The following is a 26,399-nucleotide window of genomic DNA, read 5'->3' on the forward strand; positions in this document are numbered from 1 at the left end:
ATCTGCACTACGACCTAGAGCACCATGTGACTTCCCGACTTCACGCGAGGAGAGAGACTACGGTTCGCGGCTATGGCGCCGCGACGAGTGAGACCGTTTTTAGCTATCTGAGCTCGGACGCCCAGGCCTTGGTGAGGGCGAGCTCACTGTTTCCGGTGGTTGAGACCTTCTGGGAGATACTGGGGCTCAACATCTCTCTGTCCTTTCTGCGGTCGTTCATGAGGTGGTGGTGGGATACCACCAACACCTTCCATTTTCCTTGGGGCGAGATGACGATCACTCATGAGGACTACACAGCTTTGACGGGTTTGACCTTTATAGGGAACCCCGTTCGTCTGAGGTCGGACGGCCCATCGCCGACTGTTGCTGAGGGTACCAGGCTCCTGGGCTCGTGGATGGGTAGTAGGTTACCTTCGTACCAGCCCCGTGGGATTCCTTTCGCTGACCTGATGTGGGATTTGGAGCACGGGGTAGAGGAGTCGCCTTCGAGACAGGCTCGGCTGTTCTACCTCCATTTTATTACTTCCACTTTTCTATCGGGTCCGACTGACACCTTTGACCCGAGGTGGATAGGCATGGTGGAGGACGTGTCTACACTGGGTGACTATCGCTGGGGCGATTTGGGCTGTGCGACGCTTGTCGGCCAGATGAGTTTGTCGGTGCGTGACTCGGACCCGAGTAGACGTCACTTTGTGATTACATTAGCGGGAGTGTCGCGTTTGATCGAGGTATGTGCCTAGACTTTCTTTTGTTTTTCTCGCTTTTACCCGGCCTCTTTTTTTTAACGTTTTATTATCCTTTTCTTTTTGCAGCTGTGGGCCTTTGAGCACTTACCTTGGCTGGCTCCCCGAAAGGGGCAGAGGCCTTTGGAGTTCCCTGCCGGTCGCCGTTGGGTTGGAGGAAGAAGCTGACAGTGCGTCCACCGCCCGATACCGTGTGGGATCTTATCCGGGACGGGAACCCTGAGCATGTACAGAATCTTATCCTCTATCTCGTATTTCGTCATTCTTTTCATGTGCGAGATCTGACTGCGTTTTGTTCGAAAACAGGTGGTTTGGACCCCATGGCTCTTTTTTAGGGGTACCCATGCTTCGGTCAGGGAGAGTTATGCCCTGAGCCAGATGCGGGTCTTGTTCGTTGGCCGCCGGGACCCTGTCTGGTACCTGGGAGAGCGGGTACGTATGCAGACGGTCGGGGTTTTTTCGGTGCCCAGGCCTCCGCTTGCGACCATGTTGTCTACTCGCTCGATAGGCGAGTCGTGGAGGGTCCACTCGAGGACTGGTGTGCCGGCGACAGAGTTGGTGATAGAGGGAGCTAGCTATTACCAGTTTATCCAGGATTCTCTTCGTCTCCCGGAGCATGGCGCTGTAAGTTGCCTCCTCTCTTTGTATTGATTTTAGTGTTTTCATGTTCGTGCCCATGTGTTTATGCCTACTGTGTTTTGTGCAGGAGGGTCCTGACCCTTTGTTGGGGGGATGGGTGCTTCCCGATGCTCGGATCTCGTATACCGGAGAGAGTGGATCCGAGATTGTGGAGACCTTCCCGGAAGACCGGGTTTTCCATGCTCCGCTCCCTGAGGGAGTAGAGGCGGTATGCACCTTTTATTTGTGTACTCTTCTTTATATTTTTTCTTTCTTTTTTACTGACATTCTTGTTTTAGGTTCCGGCCCGTACGGCCAATGCGATGGTGGGGGTGATCAACCGGATGAAGTCCGCGTTGGTTCGAGCTCGGTCTGCACTTTCTTGCAGGAGCCCCCACTCTACTCGGGTAATGTGCCCTCTCTTTTTTTTCTTTTGATCTGTACCTTTGGTTTGGCTTTCGGTTATTCACTCTCTTTTTTGTCCCTTTATGCAGACGGCTACTAGGCGTGCTGGGGCCGACGACGCGGGTCCCTCGGGCGGGGGACACGGTCGTCGCGAGAGAGAGAGAGCACGGCACTCGCCCTTACGGCATCGCCGTTCTGACGCGGGGGTGAGTTCTTCCGGGGAGAGGTCCGAGCCGGAGCGTAGGCGGCGTTCCGTGTCGGTGGCCCGAGAGCCTAGCCCCGAGTTGCAGTCGCAACCTCATTTTCGGGGTGACTCTGGCTGGGGTCCCTCATACCACGGGGAGTGGAGTGGATGGACCGGCGAGGCTTGGAGACATGGAGCCGATGACGAGTCTTAGGCTTACCTCCTGTTTTATACATATTCATTCTTGTGTTCCGCATGTATATATATATATTTTTTTGCGATTTTTGGTGCAAGAATGTTTTGAGCCTTCTGTGGGCTTTGTTTTAACATATTATAGCAATATTAGCTTCCTAAACCAACGACGAATTTCGAAAAGGAAAAGACTTTCGTAAAAATAATGAGTTCATATAAGAGTGCACATATATTTTTAGACTAACCGACTACTTGGGGTATTACATATGCATGTTCACTATTTTTGTTTTTTGCCGACTCGTGTCATACTCCTTTGTTGGGCTTGTTCCTGGAAACTCTTGTGGCTTTTTCATTTTATTTGGTCTTGCCCGTGCATGGGTTAGGGTAGAGTGCCCTTTGCAATATCTTTTCTTCTTGATGCGTTGCATGACTTTATTATTTTTTAATTTTTTATTGGACCGAATCCTTGAGAAGGATTGCCTACGTATCTTGTCAGAATCAGGTCGCGCGTAGTTCTAGCTTTTTTGAAAAAAACTTTTTGAAAGGGTGTTCATTACTCGTCTGCTTCCCCCCCAAGTGTTCGTGGTTCTTTTGAGGGTTAGAAAAAGGAGTACGAACACTTTGTAGAAGCGGGAGGGTAGGTGGCAAGAGAGAACGACGCCCGATTTAGGGCGAAGGAAATATCGGCGCCCAGGCCTGGGCGTGAGAAATAACAGCGCCCAGTCCTGGGCGTTGAAGTTTTGTCCTTCGCTTTTTCTACTTTATCGAGTTTTATGCCGTTTGTTTAGAGTAATGCGCAGAATGTTTGCTTATGAGTCTTAATATGTTTTATTAGATGCCTTAACTCCGGACTGAATTTTATTAAATATAGTACTTTTTCAATTGGTCTAAGTTCGTGAGGTTAGCGAATTCCGCTCCATCTATGTCGGCTAGTTGGACTGCTCTGCCAGGTAGGATGGTCTTTACAAAATATGGTCCTGTCCAGTTAGGCCGGAATTTTCCTCGAGGGTCCGTAGTAGGTGCGCGGACTTCTTTTAAAACAAAATCGCCTTCTTTGATGTTTCGAGGTTTGATTCTTTTGTTGAATTGCCTTGCGATGCGCTTTTGATACACTTGCACGTGATGTAGAGCTCTCAACCTCCGTTCGTCTAAAAGGACGAGTTCGTCGTACCTAGCTTGAACCTAATCAGCTTCGGGTAGCTTGCTTTCTAGGACGATCCGGAGGGAGGGAATCTCCAACTCGACCGGTTGGACTGCTTCCATTCCGTATACCAAGGAGTAGGGTGTTACTCCAATGGAGGTGCAGATTGAGGTTCGATAGCCCCATAATGCGAAGTGTAATTTATTGGGCCAATCCTTATAATTTTCGGCCATTTTTTCGATTATGACTTTAATATTTTTGTTGGCCGCCTCTACCGCGCCGTTCATTTGCGGCCTGTAGGGAGAGGATTTATGGTGTTTGACATGATATTTTTTGAGCAGGTCTTGGACTTCGGCCCTAAAGTGGGAACCTTGGTCACTTATGATTTCATGTGGAACCCCGTATCGATAGAATATGTTCTTTTCTAGGAATCGAGCGACATGTTTGGCTGTTAACTTTGCATAGGAGACTGCCTCTACCCATTTAGTGAAGTAATCAATTGCAACTAAAACGTACTCGTGTCCCCCTACGCCTGTTGGTGTTACCTTGCCGATTATATCTATACCCCAGGTGGAAAAGGGCCATGGAGAAGTGAAGGTGTATAGTTCTGAGGGAGGCAAATGGTTAAGGTTACTGAAGATTTGGCATTTTGGGCAAGTTTTTACAAAGTGATGGCAATCGGTTTCCATAGTGGTCCAATAGTACCCTGAGCGGGATATTTTTCGGGATAGCATTTTTCCGTTCATATGGGGTCCGCACACGCCGTTATGGTATTCTTCCATTAGTCTTTGGGCTTGGTTTTGATGGACACAAAGTAACTTGATTTTATTCGGCGTGTATTTGTACAGTTCTCCCAGAATTATGCTATATTGTGAAGCGAGGAGGCGTAGGGCCTTTTGTGCTCGCGGGGAAGTGTTTGGGGGGAATTCCCCACTTGTTTTGTAACGAAGGATGTCCATATACCATGGTTCTTCTTCGGTGCTTTCAGGTTCGGAGTCTATGGCACAACAATAAGCCGGCTCTTTCCTTCGCTCGACCCGAAGGGTCATTCCGTCCCATTCATTCGGGATGTTGAGCATTGAAGCTAGCTTCGCTAGTGCATCCGCGAATTGGTTGTCGTCTCTTGGCAAGTACGTATACTCGATTTTTTCAAATTGCTCGACTATTTGGTCCAAGTGAGCTTGATATTTTGAGAGACTAGTGCTTCGGACCTTCCATCTTTTGGATATATGGTTGATTATTAGGGAAGAATCCCCGAAGACTTGTAGGTATTTGACTCCGAGGCTAACTGCGGCCTCTAGCCCGACTATGCAGGCCTCGTATTCGGCGGCATTGTTTGTGGCCTCGAAGTCAAGTTTGACGGAAATTGGTATATGGGCTCCTTCGGGACTGACTAGGAGAACTCCGACGCCGCATCCTTTTTGGTTGGACGCGCCATCGAAGTATAGTGTCCAATAGTCGTCTTGTATCATCAGAAGTTCCTCGTCGGGGAGGAGGTAAGCTTCTGGGGTTTCCTCATTCGTGGCATGCTCGGCCAGGAATTCGGCTACCGCTCTTCCTTTGATTGTTTTTTCCGGCATGAATTTTAGGTCGAATTCTGAGAGCATGACTAGCCACCTGGACAGGCGACCACTCAGGGCGGGCTTTTCGAACACGTATTTTAAGGGATCTAGTTGTGACACTATATGAACAGTGTGGGCCAATAGGTAATGTCTGAGTTTTTTGGATGCCCAGACGAGGGCGAGACAGGTTTTCTCAAGTTCTGCGTATCTCGTCTCGTACTGTATGAACTTCTTGCTCAAGTAGTAAATGGCTCGCTCGGATCAATGTACACACTGTGAGAGCATAGCTCCTGCTGCAGTATCCGTGACGGTTAGGTATAGGCGTAAAGGGATTCCAGGCAAAGGTGGGGAGAGGACGGGTGGCTTGCTTAGGTATTCTTTGATTTTATCGAAGGTAGTTTGGCATTGTTCATCCCATTCGGCCTTTTCCTCTTTTCTTAATTTTTTGAATATTGGCTCACAAGTCATAGTAAGCTTGGAAATGAACCTACTAATGTATTGCAGCTTTCCTAGGAAGCCCCTTATCTGTTTTTCAGTTTTTGGTGGGGGCATTTCGGTAATGGCTTTGATATTAGATGGGTCAATCTCGATTCCTCGCGTACTAACAACATATCCTAGCAATTTTCCCGAGGTTACCCCGAACACATATTTTTGTGGATTTAGTCTCATGTTATATTTCAAGATTCGAGTGAAGAATTTTTTAAGTGTCGGGAGGTGACCGTGCCGGTCTTTAGATTTGACGATCATGTCGTCCACGTAGACCTCGATTTCTTTATGTATCATGTCATGGAGTAACGTGGTGGCTGTTCTTTGATAGGTGGCCCCCGCGTTTTTCAAACCAAAAGGCATTACAGTGTAACAATATGTTCCCCAAGGGGTAATGAAAGTTGTTTTTTCCATGTCTTCTTCTACCATTAGTATTTGGTTATATCCGGCGTACCCGTCCATAAAGGAGAGGAGCGCGTGTTCTGCGGTGTTGTCTACTAGTATGTCAATGTGAGGTAGGGGGAAGTCATCTTTAGGACTGGCTTTGTTGAGGTCTCGAAAGTCTACGCACATTCGCACTCGTCCATCTTTTTTAGCTACGGGGACAATATTGGCCACCCATTCTGGGTAGTTGGAGACTTTTATAAAGCCGGCGTCTAATTGTTTAGTGACTTCTTCTTTTATTTTCAAGGCTATCTCTGGTTTGAGCCGCCATAGCTTTTGTTTTACTGGCGTCATTTTGGGATCTAGCGGAATTTTATGCTCAGCGATTTCTCGATCTATTCCCGGCATGTCTTTGTAGGACCAAGCAAAGACACCCTCGAATTCCCGCAAAGTGGAGATTAGATCGGCCTTTTCAGTGGGAGTTAAGGTGAGGTAAATTTTAATAATTTTAGGATTTTCTTCTGTTCCAATATTTACCGATTCTGTGTCCTCAATTATAGGAGTTTTGAGTTCTTGTTCATTTACAGATTTTATTAGTTTGGTATATTCCTCTTCTGGCTCTTTTTCGTGCTCATTAGTGGCGAGACATTCTTCATTATTACTCTGATTTTTAAGCGGCACATACTCAAAGGTTTTGTTTATCTTATTAAAGTCATGAAGCATTACATCAAAAAGATCTCCCGGAGTAGAGATTTCCGGGTCTAAACTATTTTTAGGAGGGGTTACAATTTTGCTAGGTTCGGACTCGGATTCAGACTCTAATTCTTCGTACATCGGACCTCCCCCGCAGATATCTTGAACTTCATCCCACGAGCATTAGTCCATTTGAAAGTCTTGCGCCACCCTCGTTGGATTTGGTCATCTTTTGAGGGTGATGGAGCGATCAATTTAGTAGGATCGAACACTTCATCTTGGAGAACTAATGCCATAATTTCTGTTTCTTTCTTCGCTCTTTTCTTTTCTAACCCAAACAATAGCCCGAGAGCATGTGAGTTGGGGAGTGTTTTTGGCATAGCATGGTTCTTTGGGGCGAGTGGCCTTTGAGAACGTAAAGGGTCGTGTCCCAGAGCATGCATCTCTTGGGTTTGTGCGACCTCTAGGTACAGATGTTCGGGATATGATTCTTCCATCGCGTTTCTTGATGGCTATCACGGGCAAGTACTCAGGGGCCCTGCATTATTGTTGTGGAGTAGGAGACACATTAGTTTGTTTCGTGAGTCGGCTTTTTTAGACATTCTATGACTACCCTTAAGGCGGACTAGTATATTTGGACTGTTATGTGTGCACTTTGAACTCTTTATGTTTTTTGAAAATTTCTGCCCGTGTGACATTCATGATTATTTGCATGGTCGACTTTTAGCGTCGAGCATTGCCGTCGTAGGAGGCCTAACAACGACGCAAAGAGTTATTAATTTTTCGCGAGTCGCTTTTGAAATCGAGTGCTTTCCTTACGCCCTCGTAGCAATTATTTTTATGAACATTTTTTTTGCTACGTATTTTCCTTTAGTGCGGGCACCGAAGCTGCTGCGCCTGTCCAGAAGGCCAAGCAGCAACTTCAGCGCCCAGCGAGGGGCGTGAGAATTTCTGGCGCCCAGCCAGGGGCGTTGAAAATGCGTCCCTGGCTGGTTCTCGTTTTCTGTCTTCTGTTTATGCGACTTCGATTTGCGTGCTTACCTAATAACGTCCTTTACGCGTGGCAGCGTTTGCGGGATTCGTTACAGGCCATCCCGAGCGTCGCTTATTTTGTGGCGATCATTCGGGTTTGCGGAACACGTGTTTCGGTATAACTCTTTTGCAAATTAGTCTATGAATGTTTGGGCAGTTTTTTAAGGTCGTTGGTTTTCTAGGATAGTTTGTCACACACAATCACATATTTCGCTACACATAACTACGATACAAACATGGATTTGAAAATTAAATATGCCACGTAGTTTATGATAGGCTTCTATGGGTAGTTTATTTGCGCCTGGCTTGGTACCGCTTCTATCGTAGATCCAACACATGCCCCGGTCGAGGTAGTGTCTTCAACAGACGAATTTCGCTCAAGAGGCCAACCCGCAAGTGCAAGCCAAGGGGGCATGCAGGCGAGAGGGACCTAATGGGCGAGCGATTGGGTTCGGGATAGGTGTACTACCTGCACAAGTACCGAGTGGGAAACATGCGCGGCGTATGCACCCCCCTATTGGCGAAAAAAAAGGTATCCTTAGTCCCAACTCCCGAGGGAGCCGAGATTCGTTATGATGTTCTGCCCGTTCACATTAATATGCTGATTTTCAGGTCGTCCCAACTTGATGGGGAAATAAACGCGGGGTAGGATCGTTTCACCCTTCGGCTATTTTGATTACCTACAAGCACTAGTATTTCCTTCACTATCCCCAGTGGAGTCGCCACTGTGAGGGGGTCGAAAAAGCGCGAGGCTAATGCGTGACCTTGTCCCTTGTGGGTGTGACGATTCTTTTTATTCAATCAAGTGTAATTGGATTTCCTGTGAGTATACACCCAATTGACTAGTAATATAGGAGTCGCCATTCAGTTTTTAACGACAATGAGAAAAACTGACAAAACCCGGTTATCGTGACATAAAGGGAGTGCAATTATGTTTGACCACGACGGCCGTAGGTTCCCTTGTGATCCCTGGTGTGGGGATCTCTCAATATACACCCGCAAGGTAGAGATTGAGGGTTGGGGGACTGTAACTACCGAGAGGAGTAATTCGCTCGTCGATAACTCTAGAGGCAGGATATCCTTACTAGCTCAGCATAAATAATTGAAGGGACATGCGTTAATTATTAAACTAATCTGAATTGATTTTAGCAATATGCAACATATAATACTAATTCGATCGTGATTATCTGATTTAAATAGCATTAAGGGACCTAGCATGATAATCCGATTTCCCAAAAATATTATATTTGTTAGGCGTGATAGAACAATCATATTAGGTTAGTTTAACAGTTCATAAAAAGGGCGAGGAAAGCAGTTAAATCATCGAAAAGGGACACATTACGACGCACCCTTGAGAGGTGCGTCACGGTTCTCAGAAAACTAACCACTTTGACTTTGCTATTTCTCCTTTTTATTTAAAGAATCTCAATTATGGGACAGGATACGTTCTGTTCGATTTATGGATCGATTGCGACAGGACGCGTGAACAGTTTCGCAGCGAGAGGCTTAGGCTAAGGGGTTTAGAGTCAATACTCAGAATATATTATGTGTTGTTGTGTCTTCTTTCACGTCGAAACTAGGGGCCTATTTATAGGGAAGAGTTCGTGGAAAGATAGAATTGCAGAGTTCTAATCTACAAAGAATTAGGAAAAGAGACGTACCCAGGTATTTTCAGCGCCCAGGCCTGGGCGCCGAAGATTTCGGCGCCCAGAGCCAGGCGTTGAAAATAGGGTCTGGGCAGTTTTGTTTAGTCAGATTCAGATTCCTAAAATCCGTAGAGTTTGAGATTAATTCGAGTCTTTTAGCGCGTATCAATTTTGTGACGGAATGCGTCTGGGCCCGTTACGAACTCTAGGCTCGTTAGGATTTTAATTAATACGTAACTCTTATTTCCAAATCCTATTAGGAATAGGATTCTCGCAGTTTTCTATCTCATTTAGGATTTATGTTGGAATGCAACACCTAATTCTGACAGGTTTCTATCTTTTATGATTTGCCACTTTTAGAAGCTACCTTTTACGGCAGTTACTATTTTTAGAAGGTTTCCATAAATAGCAGGTTTCGGGTGAAATGAAATGGGGAATCGAGATTCGTTTATTTTATAGGAGATGCGTTGTCAAGTGGAGTTTTTATGCTTTCATCATCGAACCTTTCCCTTGCGGGAACGGGGACAAAAGTAGGTGTCTACAATGCCCATGGCACAATGCAGCAGCAGCCACGCGCAAACGCAGCAAGCCAAGCCTCGCTTGCGCGCAGCCTGCTCGCCCGCATGCATCGCAGCAGCTACCGAAGGAGTGCTCGCTTGCTAGGCACAAGCAAGCTCTCGTGGCAAGGCAACGCTCGTTGGTGCGCGGAGCAGCGAACGTTGGGCGACCCAGCTCTCGCCCTCGCGCGCGCGCCTCGTCTCATCGTGCCATGCCCATCGCCCTTCGCCCATGCACATAGCACACACGCCCAGACTGCCTTGCCTCTCGCGCGCGCCATATGCTTGGTTGCTCACTGCATTCGTACCGCACGGGCGACGAGCTCCCTTGCTCGTCGTCGCGTGCCCGCACTATACAACACCCCTTAAGGGTAACACGTAGCTTCCATTGCTTTGTGCGTGCAACATTTATGGGCGTTTTTCATAAAAATTTTAAATTTTTAATTAAAAATTAATGACAAATTAATAAAACATATTAATTTCATAATTTTAGGGCGAAAAATCAAAAATTTATTAATCAATTAATTTCCGATTAACATGGATTCAAATCTAGGTCATAAAAAATTAAAATTTAACATAAATTAACAATTTTTATGGTGGATTTTAATCATGGATACCTAATTAAATTATTAATTAATGATGAAAAACAAATCAATTCTAAATTATTCGAATTTCAACAAATTAATCATAATTAAAAATTAGGTTGTATAATTAACAAGTCTAGGCATTCAAATTTGTTAAACATATACTGTAGGTCAATCAAAAACTCAAGATTTATCAACAAGAATCGCAAATATTCAATTTAACATCTTAAATTTACAAACTTTTGCGTTCGAAAAACTAAAACCTCCGAAAAGTCATAGTTAGGCTTCGAATTTGGGAATTCTGGGTTCGGCCGAAAAATACCGTTTTGTCAAAATTTTAGAATGCCTTTTACATGCGAAATTGACACAAAAATCACTCGATTTGGATGAGTAACGAGTATTCTGCCGAAAAACTGCGTACATATAATTAAATAAACGCAATATGTAATTAATTACGAAAACGAATCACCCCTTTAATTCATTGCAAATTTGTAAAATTTAACCATGTTCATGCAAATAATAAGAGGCTCGTGATACCACTGTTAGGTTATGATACATATGACAAAACATAAATCATGCAGAAAACCTTAATGTCAGGAAACATATTATTTACACATAATCATTTAGCATAATTCAGATGCATACACTTTGTAGCGTGCCCTCCCTAGCTGCGCCCGAACCGAACAAGTCTTTAGGACTCCAAGTGTCGTCCCTCCGTAGATAGTCCACAGCACGTCCGGATCCGTCTTAAGCTTGACCAACTAGAATCGCCCTTAAGGTTCTAATAATTTTCGGCTAATAGGCTACAAGTGTTTGGCTGATTTTGTTCCAAAATCTTACCTTTGAATACTTCAATTCTCGATGTAAATATGTGACCCTAGGCACCTATTTATAGAGTTTATGGAAAGGAATTATAATCCTATTAGAATTCAAATCTATTTTATTATAATCCTACTAGGACTCTAATTAAACAAACTTTATCTATTAGGATTAGATTTAATCATATCACGAATCACGGTAGCCTTAAGATTCCGAGTAACACACACGAGTGGCAATGCACCGCACGCAGGCCTTACGGCCCACGCACAGCGCACAGCCCACTCGTTGCAGCCCCTTGCTCCGCATGCAGGCGCGCCCAAGGCCTTGGCTGGGCCTGGCCTTCGCGCTGGGCCTGGTCTTGGCTTTGGCGTGTGTTTGCGCTTTGGCTTGCTGGGCGATGGCCCGGCTTCGTGCGGGGCCTTCGTCTGGCAGGCCTCGTCCGATGCTAATTCGTACGATACGCTTCCGATTAAACTCTCGATTCCGGAATTTATTTCCGATACGAACAATATTTAATATTTCCGATTCCGGAATTAATTTCCGCTTCGAACAAATATTTAATATTTCCGTTTCCGGAATTATTTTCCGATTTCGATAATATTTCCGATTCTGACAATATTTCCGTTTCCGGCAATATTTCCGATTCCGGCAATATTTCCATTTCCAATAATATTTTCCGATACGTACCATGTTTCCGTTTCCGGCAACATCTAGGACTTGGATAATATTTATATTTCCGATACGATCCATATTTCCGTTTCCGGCGATATCATCGTTTCCGGAGTATTCACTTGCTTGCCTTTGACGATCTCAGCTCCCACTAAAACCAAGATCCGTCGATTCCGAATATCCATAGATGGAGTATTTAATGCCATTAAATACTTGATCCGTTTACGTACTATTTGTGTGACCCTACGGGTTTAGTCAAGAGTAAGCTGTGGATTAATATCATTAATTCCACTTGAACTGAAGCGGCCTCTAGCTAGGCATTCAGCTCACTTGATCTCACTGAATTATTAACTTGTTAATTAATACTGAAACCGCATTTATTAGACTTAACATTATATGCATACTTGGACCAAGGGCATTATTTCCTTCAGGTGGAATATGATGAGCATCCACATGAAGATGACCCCTCACCAAGGAGGCCATGTGAAGCTACACCAAGTGCCCAAAAGACATCCATTGCGGTGGAGAGAGCAAAGAGGCAAATCAAGCCTCTAAATAGGTACAATGAGGCATGTGACTATGTACAATATGCTCTATCCGTTGCAAGTCAAGTAGAGACCGACAACGATGATCCTTGTTCCTACAAGGAAGCTATGTCTCTACAAGATGTCGGAAAATGGTTGATGGCCATGAAGCAAGAAATGAAATCATTGAAGAAGAACAATACTTGGAACTTATGCCTTGCACCAAAGGGCAAGAAGATTGTGGGGGTGAAAATGGGTTTATAAGAAGAAAGAGGCTACACCGGAGTTCAGAGGACTCGTGTACAAGGCAAGAGTGGTTGCAAAGGGGTTTCTTACTCTATTAAGGCCATAATTAGAGATATCGATGAGACATGGAGGATTAGGAGGTTGGTCTTTCCATTCTCATTCTACCCCATCAGTTACCAATTTCCATCCGTTCCCCCTAATTAAAACGAATGTAAAGTACGTTTCTCACTTATTAACCCGCCCCAATGACATCCCAAGTTCCCAACTCATCATATATCCTTCTCATAAAGATTAACATATTTGACATTTATCAATGTACATAGTATTTAAAAAGAGAAACTATAACTTGTTAGATGACACGTGTCATTCCCTCCTACCATCTATCATTTTAGTTTTATTTTTTTCTTTCTATTTTTCCATTGTATTATTTGCTATATTTTATAGTTTTAACGCCTTTTCTACTTAGTTTTTCTCATTCAACATCAATTCACCAATAGTTCAATATATTCAGTCAGTCTCTTACACTCCATCTCTCCTTTTAACACTCATAATTCATCATTTAAGTTATATCACCTTCAAAGTTCACCTCTATTTAAATGATATATTATCACTGAAATCACAAGTCGTCGATAAAATCTATACCTAATATTTAAAAAGGAACACCATAGATTATTAGAAGCCATGTGACATCTCATTATTAGAAGCCATGTGGCATCTCTCCTTTCATCCATCATTTTGTTTTGTTTTTTTTTCTTTCAATTTTTCGTTATTGTTTCTATGATTTACAACTTCTAATGCCTCTTCCACATTTTCCTTATTCAACATCAAGTTATTAATAGTCTAATATACTCTTTAGTCTCTTTCACTTCACCCCTTTAACATCCAATATTTATTCAACATATAATTTTTATATTTTTCCAACCTTCAAATTACACATCTATTTTATTCATATATTACCAAAAATCAGAAGTACTCATGAACGGGCTCAAAAACTAGTTACAAGTTTAAAAGACGACTAAACTACCACTGTGCAAGAACACACTCTACGGCACGTGTAAGTTAAACCACACGAACTACATTAGGTGAGTTCACGTGACAAGCCTGCTCCCTCATCCTCCCTACCCCAATAAAAAAAATCCATTAAAAAAATAAAAATTGAAAGAGAAAAAAAAAGAGAAGGGGGAGGAGAGAGAAAGAAGGGGCACAGAGAGGGGTCACACACCCACAACCAACAACAACACAACACCAGAAGAAAACCCCCCTTCTTTCTCCCCCCCAAAATAAATTAAAAAAAAGGAAAAATAAAAAAAATGGGTAAGGTAGTAGTGGAGAAGAAGAAGAAGAAAGGTCGTCCTTCTCTCCTAGATCTTCAAAAGCGTTCTTTAAAAGAACAACAAGAACAACAACAACATCAACAATCTCAGCAGAAAAAACAGCAATTTCAGAATAATGTTAAGAAAATTCCCAATTCCAAAATTCCAAACCCTAGCCCTAATTCCTCCGCCGGAATTCGCCGATCCACTCGCCGGAACCCTAACCCTAATTCCGACATCGACGAGGAGCTTCCTTCTGGTGTTGGTAAGAAGAAGCAGCAGCTCAAGGCTGTAAAGTTGAAATTGCCGAATGGAGGGGGTGAAGATGATGAGGAGGTGAACTCTGATGAGGGTAGAGAAAATAATTCGAGGTCGGAATCTGGCCCTGAGGGTGATGCTTCACCTGGTTTGAATCTCAGGAAGCGCAAAATTGATTCGATTTCTCATGGATCTGGTGTTGAGGAGACTGATAAGGTTTAATATTATTTTTTACTTTGTTGGAAGGATTTGATTGAGGGGTTTTGACGCTTTCTTTTTGTAATTGATAAAAGCGCGGGTTTTTTTAGCTAGCTTTGATTTATGGTTTAATTGTGTTAATAATTTTGAAAAATCGTTACTACACATTCTTCCTAGAATTTCGCGCATTTTAATTTGGAAGTGAGGGTGACGCACTTTGACTCGGTCTCTCTCCTCATTTGGTGTAAGATATCAGGAATTTTGTTATCTTTTTGGCTGCTGATTTTTTTCAGCTTCTATAAATTGGGTATCTTTTTTATTTCTTCCTAAATTAAAGAGAAATAGTGGGTATTTTATGTTGTTGATTGTGGGCATTAAATGATAAGACTGTCATCTCAACAAAAAGTTCAATTTTGTCTTTACTTTAAACTATATTTCCTTTTTTTAAAAATAAATATGGTTGAAGTACTATGTTACTATGCAGGTTATATATAGCTGTCGCTTTGCCTGAGATTATTTTTGCTTTATTGTGGATAATATATAATGCTGACGGATATTGGGTTCGTTTTTGCAGAGTGAAAAGCAGGGTAGTGCTGTTGCAACAACAAAGCAGGCGAGCACTCAACAAGGTTTCTTATTATCAGTTTATATATGTTCTTAAATGAATTGCGAGCTTAGAGTATAGATTGTAGAATTGTGTTTGCTTTCCTCTTTTGATTATCCTGTGTTGAATGTCAATTTTGATGATTTTTGCAGAGTGTACACTGGATGATGGATCTATGACCCCTTTGCCCGATAAAAGTTTGTTGCTTTTTATTCTTGATAGACTCCAAAAGTATGACCTTTTTAGCTAAATGGGTTTTTTAATCTTGCTTTTAGTGATTTGGCTTTTTGACTTGTGCTGAGTATACTTAGAGGGTGAGTTTTTCTGTGCTCAGGAAGGATACTTATGGGGTTTTTGCAGATCCAGTGGACCCAGAAGAGGTGAATTGAAAGTACTGATGCTGTTTAACATCATGGCAGTTGTTGCCAGTTTGGTTCTTGTTTGAATGTGTTGTCTGTTTTCCTTGACAGCTTCCAGACTACCACGAAGTCATATCGGACCCAATGGATTTTAGTACAGTAAGGAAGAAGCTTGCCAATGGTGCTTATGCTACCCTGGAACAATTTGAGGTTTGTTTTGTAACAATTTTTTTCTTTATATCTGCCTGCACAATATTGAGGCAAAGTTGTGGTTGATAGTTGTTAGGCTTAATGCTCAGCTTTTGATTTTAATGAGCGTGAATTTTACAAATTATACAGTTATGGATTTTACAAATTAGGACTGATGAGAGTCTTTTTCTGTCCTTTTCTTTAGACTCTATGTTATCCTAGGATACATGACTTCTTTTAAGCTGAATTAGGAATGACTAATGAGGAAAGAGTGTGTTTCAGTTTGTGATTTTTTTTAGGAATAACCTATGTTTACTCTTCTCATTTTTTTACTGTTTGAACCTTAAGGGCCTCGAATCAGGACTACTATTTTCAAATTGTATATGCAAAGCGTATATTGCAGGATATGCCATGATTCTTCACCTCTTCGTTTACTGTGTCAGTGGATTGAGAAAGTAGGCTAATGGTCGTTGCATGAACTGTTTTATTGTTGTTTTGTGTATGGTGATTAGGCAAGTGCTTGATTGCTCTCATTTCTTGAGGAAATGGGATAAGAGGAGGAGCTTACTATAGAAATTGGTGGAAGGATGAGCCAGAAATTTGGGCAGTGTTAGCTTATTGCTATAATTGTGGGGTTGCTTTTTATTAGGAGATCAAGGTTGAATCCTGGACAGAGTGAACTAGTTGGCTGCACTAATTTCTCTCAACAGTACCTTTGGTAGAAGTCATGGAATTGGAAAAACTCTCCAGTGTAGGTCAATGACCACATTTCCTGTCACTTCGATTAAAATTGAAATTCATGGCATTTGTGTAGATTTTTTTTTTGGAATTAGGACTTCTGGTTCAGTTTGGAAGAAGCTCTCCTACATAAGAAGCACTCATGAAATTTCAGGATGCGAGATTCTTGTTTGGGAAAATTAAGGCTACAGAAGGAGAAATGGAGAGATACAGATAGATAAGAAGAACAAATGATCACAGAGCACTAGAAACAGAGAAAATAGGGTTCATGATGCAAATATTAACTTGGCTAGTTACTATGTCCTTTAAAGAGGCCAAGATAAAGAAGGAACTTTGATTTTCCCTCTTTATCTATGTGTAGTATTAGGTCTTATTTTGGGTTTCATCATCTTTGTAGAATATCATATGATATTTATGCTGTCTTGGTTGATGCGGCTGCAGGATGAACTGGACTTTGCAGTTTGAGCTATGGGCTTTTCATGGATAATCCTTCTTACAAAAGAGAATTCCCTTTGAAATTGTTTGATTTTCCTTCTCAGCATTTCTGCTTGTCTACAGCATGCATGACTCTGCTTTTGGATGCTGTTGATTGTAGGACTAATTGGATTTTGAGTTCTGTAGGGCAGCCCAGTATATGAGAATGGATTCTTCTGATAGTTGTAAATTTTCATTGCCGATCTGTTTGCTTACAGTTTGCAGTGTTGTGTGAGGAGATGGAGCAGTGCTTTTTCTTGTCAGTACTTTTTTTGTGGGTAGAGGCTGGGTTAAGTTCTTGTTTAGGACTGTCATTTACATGGTTTACTTTTTTTGGGTGGATGTTGTCCACATAATTTTTTTAGATTCTTAGCTTCAAGCCTTCAATTGTGTTGGAGATTCTCCTCGAAACTCAGGAATATGGATCTTCAATATCTGGATTTTCGAGGGCCTTATGATGTGATTCTGACACCATGATTTTATCTACAGCAGCATGAATTTAGTTTATACTCTCCCAGACTCCCAGTTCTCCTTGATACTCCATAAAAAGAGGCCTAAACCTCAAGTTCTCACCTATTTTGATATTCTTCTTGATCTTAACTCTACATATGCATAGAATTCTGGAAATCTGGTGGACTATTTAAAGAGTTGGCTAATAAAAATACAAGATCGTTAATTTAAATTGATTGAGACCTTGATGCTATGCAAGATTTGGGGAATTATACATGACCATATGCTCAATTCTATATTTAAAGATTCGTTATGTGCGATACCGATCATACCATATGTTTTTGTGTTGAACCCTATTTTTTTGACGGGGGGTGGGTGGGAAGGGGTGTTGATTGTATGGTTTGCCATGTGTTTGACTGCTTTTATATGACCTAGTATAACTGTGTGTTTATCTGACACTGCCAGTTAACATTTTTCTGACTTTTCTGTTGTTATGCAGAATGATATTTTCTTGATTTGTTCCAATGCAATGCAATATAATGCTGCAGATACCATCTACTTTAGACAGGTAAAAGTAATTTCCTTTTTTCTCCCATAAAAATTTGTATGCTATTTATGTCTTTCTATTTAATTTTGTTTTTCTTACCAGGCACGGTCTATACAAGAGTTGGCTATAAGAAATTTTGATAATTTAAGGGCAGATAGTGATGATAATGAACCCGAACCGGAACCCAAGGTTGTAAGAAGGGGAAGACCGCCGACGAAGAATCTGAAGACACCACCAGGTAGACCTCCACTAGAGAGGGCTAACTCTGACTTTCCCGAGGCAACTCTTGCTACTGCTGGCGGAACTACTAACCGGTCCAACAATGAGGTGAGGAAGGCATCTCATTCGGAGAAGTTTGGATCAACTGATTCATTTTCACGGTCCTTGTATGGCTCTCGTGTTGGTGAGACTTATATTGGTTGGTCAGCTGAAAGATATGAGAGAGCTGATGACATGTCAGGTAAGCACCCATCATGCTAAATGTGCTCCCCGACCCTGACCCACTCAGTGTTCATATTTCTTGTGCTTGTTCTGTTAGGAGGTTTGATGTTTTCCCTGTGATTTTTTTTATTAGGCTCTGCTTCCAAGGGGATTTTAATGAAGCATGGAAAGAAACATATCGTGCTTGACGAAACTAGACGAAATACATACAATTCCTACTCATCAGCTTGCGGACAGGAACCTTCAGTATTGACGGCCTTCGACAGAGAAAGAAAGCAGCTAATTGCTGTAAGTATTCATCACTTGAAATACAGAGTAATAACAATTTCTAGTGTTGTATATCATTCTTGTCAGACATGAAGTCATTTCTTTTCAATAAGCTTGATTGTGGTGGTTTGAGTTGCTACTTGGCAAGGCTTAGCATGATATCAGGCTATCAGCCAAAACATCATAATCCAGAAGATGAATTGGATACCGCATATTGGCGTGGTCCTGCTTTTAATGCTTTTTGTTTCCTTACAGAAAGTAATAGAGTTAGTATGGATGAGGAGATCTTTTGGGGAATACGTGAATACTTGATCCCAAAATTAACAAATGTAGGTTCTTTTGTTAAAACTGAAATCAGTGTTTCTCATTCAGAATGTCTTTTGAGTGTGTCAATATCGCCCTTTTTCCCTAGATGATGTGCACTAGGTTCTTTGCTAACCCTATCAATCCTTCATCCTCTGTGGTCTGACTAATGGTATATGCATAAAAAAGAAATGTGCAGTCCTTGATTTCTGTTGGTCCCAACTTCCGGACGTTTCTTGCTTCAGTTTTCTGACTTGTATTTTTTTATCTGTGTGACCCAGGTTGGTCTTCATACAGAGTATGGTTATGCAAGGAGCTTGGCACGATTTGCTGCAAAAGTTGGACCTGTTGCTTGGAAAGTCGCGTCTAAGAAGATTGAGAGATGCTTACCGACTGCTGTCAAGTTTGGCCCAGGATGGGTAGGGGAAAATGAAGCTCCTGCAGAAAGGTTGATGCAGCAACAGTCACCTGCTTCTGTTGGTCAGAAAACACCGCCACCGTCCTCATTGCCTGCACCTACAGATACATCGTCTGCTCATACTCAAGGTATAGCAGATTCAAGTGGTGATGGGTCAGTGTTAAAGACAGAAGGGGAGCAATTGTCTGAGTCACAAAAACCGTGTAATACATCGAATGTAAATGAGGAATCAGGCAAACCCCTTTGTCCTCCAGTTGCTGGTAATGATGCCACTCCACTTTCTTCTTCCAACGTACCCAGCACTGGTGCTGGGCCCAACTTGATTGCACCTGAAGCTAGTGCGAGTCCGCCGTCGAGTACTGTGGTCAACATATTAAATAATGGCAGTGGTTCCATGAGACCCGAAAACCCATGTCCGATTAATCAAACTTGGAGTGTGCATTCCCGTGTTAATGGGCATAATAACGGTAGCTACGGGCTTAATTTTGCGGCCCAGATGGGGAAAATGATTGGGGCAGGAAGACCTACAATGTTCAATCTTCAGTCCAATCCATCAATTGTGACAGTCTCCAGAACCGAGACACAGCCGGCCACCGACAGTAATGGTTTAGGAGAAGCAAAGTTGGAAAATTCTTGTACAATAAAACCTATTGATGGTTTGCAGAAAACGGGGACCAATCAAAAGGTTGGGTCCACACCGCTTGATCTAAATGTTGGATTCCAGTCACCGGGATCTCCAGTTTGTGGTGGAAAGGCTGATTCAGTGCAGACAGATTTGGCATTGCAGCTCTAGTGTTGAGGTTTTAATTACTTTTTAACGCCGGTGAACGGGGTTTCAGATTCTTGCTCCTCGTTATGGGGCGATTGAGTGAAGCCGTATCTAACTGTATTATTAAATCGAGTAGTAGTTGTTCGTTCGTGTACAGATTTGTGTATGGGAAATTCTTAGGTTAGCAAGTGAAAAGGTGTCTCATTCTCATGTAACATTAATTGGAAGCTGTGGTGTAGTTTAGAATTTGTTTATGTCAAGATAGTATAAATGTTATACATAAAAAAAAAAAAACAATTATCCTCCGATCCCCTCTTTATTTGAGTTATTTGGGATTATTTCTCGAGGTGTCCTGACCGAGGAAAAGGCAGACACCTGAAAATGAAATTTACAGTCAATTAGGCTATTCGCCTAAGGGTGAGTTTATCCCTAGTCTTGAAGGGAGTCTTGAAGTGAGTCTCAAGCCTAAATCTTGGGATAATGTGGTAAAAGACTACACCAAGTCTTGAAGTGAGTTTGAAAATCCAAGACTCACTCAAGACTCTCTTAAGACTCCACTTTTTTATTCCTCCAATCAAATCATGCCACATCATTAAACTTAATTTATCTTATTTCACTCAACTAAATTATTGATGGTTTATGTATTATTTTGTTTCATTTGCCTTTAAATTTATGTTCTAGATCTTTTGAATTTAATATGTTGTATTATTGTTTCTAATTTGTACGGAATATATGTCAATTTCGAAATTAACATTTTCTGTTTTATTTTTCATTTTTTTTTCTCGAATTATAAAATACTTTGTTTTAGAGCTGACTAATATGGGCCCGGGGCGCTGGCCCGGCCTGACCCAGTCCGAAAATTATCGGGTTTTGGGCATAAGGCCCGGCCCGACACGATTTTTTTAAAAATTTTACGGGCTTTGGACAACGCAAAACAACAATTTTAGTTATAAATTTGACCCGACCCGAAATTGGCCCGAAACACCCGCTATTTTTAGCTCGAATAGCGGGTTTTTGGGCATACCAAATTGCCCCGAAGCTTGGCCCGGCCCACCCTAACATAATGGACAAATTTTTATGTCTTCAACCCGACCCGAACCCGGCCCAAGGAGCCTTTTGATCCGGTCTAATTTGTTTATATATAAGAAAACATAGTTTCAATATTATTTAGAAAATGTACCAAAAAAAATATATACATAAAATATTATTTTTAAGAGTTAGGTGAGTCTGAAGTGAGTCTGGGGATAATGTGTAAAAATAGGGTGAGTTTTGTGTGAGTCTGAATAATGAAAAAGTTAGTGAAAAGCTGATGTAACAGAGTCTGAAGATTGGAGGTGAGTCTGGGGATAAACTCACCCTTATATCAAGTTTCAACTCAACCATGGTATTCTCTCCAACTCTTTTCAACCAAAAGCATTTTATTATTCAGTATCGTCTGTTATCTCATTTGTTTTCTTACTATACGGAGTACTGTACTACTTATAAAGGAAAACTTCATCAACAGAGACTAGAAGGAGGTGAGGGAACAAAGAGTGCTGTTTATGAATGCAACTTCGACCCTTCTTTGACCAAAGGAATACCCAACTAATCTCAGTCAGAGAATATCCCGTATAAGAGAAACCCGCCTGTTGGGGCCGGGCTGCACCTGTCAAAAGAGTGGGTTGGTTCGGATTATAAAAAACTACTTTCTGATTTGGGTTCATTCGGGAAGGTAACTTTTGATTTCTTGAATCAACGGGTTGAGAGCTTCTAACACGCGTACTCCCTCTTCCACCCAACAATAGTAAAAACAACGTGTTTATTGTGATTAAAATTTCTTATAAAGTCATTTATTACTATAAATACAACATTTCGATAAGTTGGGTTAAAACCGAGTTTAGTCGGATTTTGATCCATTACTTTTCGGATAAAATTAAGTAATGAGTCACAAAATCTTATTCAAGATCCAATATTTCGGTTCGGGTTTCAATTCTTGTTGATTTTTGACAGGTCTACATGTAATCAATGGGATTGATATTCGTTAATAAGACATAAGAGACTACGTAAGATGAGATAAAATCTACCCGTAATCGTAGTAGAGGGTTTTTACCAGTTAGTGATTATATGTCGTGTAGCTTCTTCTTCTTTTTTTTTTTTTTTTGACATTGGCTTAATTTGCATATATAAAACAAACTATTACAAACTACAACTACAAACTATGAGGGTTACACAAAACACTAACAACAAGCTTCTAAAAGCCATAAGGGTAGCACGTTCTTCGCTTGTAGCCTCCTGGTCGTTGTCGTGACTTTGTTTACAACACCGTATTATGCATAGCGTGCCAAAGCCAATTCCGCTTCTGTTTTCCTTATTTGAAATTGAGTCGTAGCTGGATTGGTAAACCTTGAGAGATTCCCTTGAACACCTGTGAAACTTGGATAGCCAAGAAAGGAAAGGAAGAGAAGTAATGACATGAATTGGTTGCATATGACTTGTGAATTGCTCACAAGCCTCATGAATCACTATAAGTGATTCGGGGAGCATACTATGAACCTCCGAAAGGAGAGCAGCGTTCAAATAAGATTTTTTGAAAGTGATGAGAAACATTCTAATTAATCACTAACCTAAATTGAGAATTAACATAAGTTAACCTCAAAGACCAACTAGCAACCAAAATCCATGGACACCAAAACCCCCTCCCACATAAACCTCCTATCCCTGACATGAAACTCAAAACTTTACCTCCAAGACCACAAACAAGGAAAATTGATTCCTCCTTAACACACAACACACCTCCTCCAACACCCAAACACCATTCTTGAGAAGAGGGAAGGATACCAATTAACAACATCTCTCCATACCAAATAACTAATCCCAACTCAACAACAAACCAATATGGACAACCCCACAATGGAAGTCCAATTAAACAACAAGTGACCGCATTAAAAGAGAAACTACTTATGAAAGAAAAGAACACCATTACTTCTACCCAAATGCTATTGCAAACCCCGAACATTTGAAGGAAACCACACAAAAAACAACTAAATAAACCACACAACAACCTGACACCAACGAGGAGAACGATAGGGGGACAAACCTTGGCACACAAAGTCTGAAGGGACAACGAATTTGGCTATACTACACCAACACAGAAACCCTAACCTAGTCTACACCTTTATCGTCAAGATCGGGGTTAACGAAACCGCAAGAACGACGACAACTAGGAAAGCACCGATGAAAATAGCCAAAACCCCTAAAAACCAGACCTCTAGTCTTTACCAACCGTCAAGATCGGGGTTACCGAAACCGCAAGACGACAGCGACTAGGAATACCATTAAAACACTAAAACCCCGCAAGAAATCAGACCCAACAACCCTAAGCTAACTCTACCTAATCCAAATTAGAAACTCTAACCCTAACTTTACCTTTACCGGCGTGTTTAACGGCGGCGGCGCTCGGGATAGCTTTGGAATTAGGTCACCCAAGGTTGAAGAAATTCAGATCCGATTAATCATCTCGCTCATACTCCGGTGACACAAACTAGAACTCGGCGAGAAGGGGCGACGAACTAAGAGAAGGTAGAAGCGATGCTTGACTCCTCTTTCGACTTCTCCACCGAGAGAAACAACCGTACTACGACGATGCAGACCCTAAGCTATGAATAGAGAAGCTTGCCGGCGACCCGAATTGGACGGCAAAATCAGGCCGCCGACAAGCCAAAGAAGATCTAGGGTTTTGGTGTTTTTTTTAGAGAGAAGGGAGAGAAAACCTTTTTTAAAAGAATTCACTTTGTCGTGTAGCTGTTACCATCACTCTTATGCACCAGAAAAATGTTCACGGTTTTTGAAAATAACACTAGTTTTAAACGTGTGATGTCCCGGATTATTATTATATTAATACAGAGTAATATTTTCATTTACTTACTTTTTTCGCAATGATAACATGAAATGTGTCATGTGTTAGTGGTAAATGCTTTAATGTTTAAATCCAAGATTGGAGATTCAATCTTTATGCAAATCCTATTGACTTTACTTTTTTAATGCATGTGAAAATCACATAAAGTGAATGAATCATAAACAGAACGCCAAATGTAACACCCCGACTTCTAAACACCATTAATTAGGTTAATTATCTTTAATTAGCAGCGAAAACCCTAATTTAGTTGGAGCGTTACTGCCGTATCTCCCTCGTAGGAAATACAAGGCGACATAACCTTTTTAAATTACTACATAAACTTTAATAATAAATGCTTCTAGCATTGATTAAACATTTATATTAAAAATCTAACTCAATACTTGAAAATAAACTTAGAGTTTAGTTAATACATCCATTATTACTCGTGAGACATAGTTATCTTTACTAAACATCGATCGTGAATTTGATGGTTGCATCCTCACTCTAAGGCATCACATGATCTTCTTCGTACCTAAAACAAAAGCAACATTGTGAGCCGAGGCCCAGTAACATACTACCCTAACAGCGTAAACTCATTTCAATTCATTTTATTTACTTTGCAATCAGGGGAGAATAGAATATAGTAAAAACACTTTCATAAATGCATTATAATAAAACATCATTTATAACTTGAAACTTTAATAGTTCCCATTATCTTTCATAAAACCTTCATTTTACTTGGTAACTGACAAGTTAGCCTTGCGGGACGTCTCCCACCTTGCGATAGTCCTCAAGGAGCACTCTCCCTTGTTGGACATACGCCCGTACCTAAATAGTTTCTCTTTTAGCTTGCGGTAACCCTCAAGGAGCACTCTCCCTTGTTGGGTGTCCCGCGGTACGACGGTACGTGCACGACCTAGAAATAGTAACCCCACTAACTGCCAGAACCTGTTACACTTTTATTTATCATGTTTCGTATCTTATTCGTAACTCATAAACATCATTCTTATAAAATCATTCATAAACACATTTAAATATCATCATTCATAAAACACACTTATAAACATATTTCATATCCCACAATCCAATAAAAACATATCATTATAAACATATTTCATAATCTCATAAAACACAGTTCATAAGGGGATTGTGGGTGTTAGCAATAGATGTTACCTCAACCGTAGTTTATACTTCCTGTTCGATGGATCGTTCGTCCTGAGCTCCAAGTCCGATTTCTTTCAGAATATTAAATCATTGAATTAGTTATTAAAATGACAATAACCTAAAATTGATATTTTATAAATAATAAATTTTATAAGTAAAGAATTTATAAATAACGAATTTTAATAGAAAAATATAATTTCATATTTTACTGAAAATATTATTAATCAAAATTTTAATCAAACTTTCTTTTGTATAAATATATATATATATATATATATATATATATATATATATATATATATATATATATATATATATATATATATATATATATATATATATATATATATATATATATATATATATATATATATATATATATATATATATATATATATATATATATATATCATAATCGATTTTTATAAATATTTTTTAAATTTCGTTTTGTTAAATAAATCTAGTAATTTATTTTAGTAAAATCAATAATTAAACCTGAAAAATAATAACGATTTATTAGTACACAATTAAATTTATCAAACTTTATTTATTTTAAAAAAAAAGTAAGTGTTATTAATTATGTGGAAAAATCTGTACATAAAAATCATATGCCACTTACCCCAAAGCCCAAATAAAAATTGGGCCAGCTTAAATGAATTTGGGAAACCAAAGTTTTAATTGAAACTTGGTTCCTGGAATTGAAAGCGCAGGGGAGCAACGAGGGACAGGGGAGAACGAAGAGGACGGAGGGGAAGGTGGTGACCGGAGGTCTGGGCGGCGACGCAGCACGGAATCGCGCCAGAAGGCGACGGTGGTTGTTTGCGGCGGCAGAACACGAGAAAAGGAAGGGGAGACAACACGAACAGGGGCGAAAACAAGGAAAAGAAACAGGGGATTTTGTGCGGTGTTGTGGCGGTGGAAGTGGTGGTTTGCCGGCGATGGAGGAAACGAAAACTAACTCGACCGTCGAGTGAGATGGCTGTGGGTGGTGGTCGCACCACTGGTGGTGCGCCGGAGGAGAAAAAAAGGAGACAGGGGGAGTGCGACAAAGGAGAGAGCAGGGGAGGGGAAAAAGTATGGTGGGGGTGCGGTGGTGGTCGAGTGGTGGTAGAATGGGGTTGGGGTGGTTGATGTGGTGATAATGGTGGCAGGCGCTGGAGGCAGACGGTGGTTGCAGTGGTTGTCGATGGTGGTGATGGTCGAAGTAGAGAAGAGAATGAAAATTGAAATTTGGTTTTGATTTCTGATGTTGAATTCTAATTGGAATTAAGACTGATTTGTATAGTCAAGTAGAGTGAAAGAGAAGCTGAAATCCTTGAGGAGCAAGGCATGAATCAAGACTGAATTGAGGGAAGGAGAGGAATGAAGAATTTTCTTCATTCTTGCAATGTACGTGGAGAGCAAAGAGAAGAGGAAAAATGGAATTTTGATTTTCTAAGGGCATTTTTGTAATTTTACATAGTTGGAATAAATTCAGAAATTTGGTTGCCATTTTTGGAAACTACTAAAAATAGAAATTTTTAGCTAAAATAATTCTTTATAAAAATA

At 41.1% G+C, this 26,399-nt stretch overlaps 1 protein-coding gene and 1 long non-coding RNA gene across 2 annotated transcripts; one reads left to right on the forward strand and one right to left on the reverse strand.

Annotated features, from left to right (window-relative positions):
- Nucleotides 1-13,647: 13,647 nt before the first annotated feature.
- On the forward strand, nt 13,648-20,118 carry LOC110793329 (uncharacterized). Its single transcript, XM_021998195.2, has 9 exons — nt 13,648-14,272; nt 14,829-14,883; nt 15,011-15,089; nt 15,193-15,238; nt 15,329-15,427; nt 17,568-17,636; nt 17,718-18,075; nt 18,190-18,344; nt 18,908-20,118. The coding sequence occupies exons 1-9, from the start codon at nt 13,796-13,798 to the stop codon at nt 19,835-19,837; spliced, it is 2,268 nt and encodes a 755-aa protein (XP_021853887.1). The 5' UTR covers nt 13,648-13,795; the 3' UTR covers nt 19,838-20,118.
- A 3,726-nt stretch (nt 20,119-23,844) lies between these two features.
- On the reverse strand, nt 23,845-25,872 carry LOC130460093 (uncharacterized). Its single transcript, XR_008920014.1, has 3 exons — nt 25,471-25,872; nt 24,861-24,922; nt 23,845-24,219 (listed from the first exon to the last, which is right to left on the reverse strand). It is a non-coding gene; the product is annotated as an uncharacterized lncRNA (long non-coding RNA).
- Between the last annotated feature and the right edge of the window lie 527 nt (nt 25,873-26,399).

This window comes from Spinacia oleracea, chromosome 4, assembly GCF_020520425.1.
Source record: "Spinacia oleracea cultivar Varoflay chromosome 4, BTI_SOV_V1, whole genome shotgun sequence".
NCBI classification, from domain to species: Eukaryota; Viridiplantae; Streptophyta; class Magnoliopsida; order Caryophyllales; family Amaranthaceae; genus Spinacia; species Spinacia oleracea.

What these genes read in the sequence shown, in the direction of transcription:
- LOC110793329 (XM_021998195.2), top strand. Translation starts at nt 13,796, where the DNA reads ATGGGTAAGGTAGTAGTGGAGAAGAAGAAGAAGAAAGGTCGTCCTTCT. An exon ending in ATCCAGTGGACCCAGAAGAG is followed by an intron (nt 15,239 to 15,328) that starts GTGAATTGAAAG and finishes TTTCCTTGACAG; the next exon opens with CTTCCAGACTACCACGAAGT. An exon ending in GAGAGCTGATGACATGTCAG is followed by an intron (nt 18,076 to 18,189) that starts GTAAGCACCCAT and finishes TTTTTTTATTAG; the next exon opens with GCTCTGCTTCCAAGGGGATT.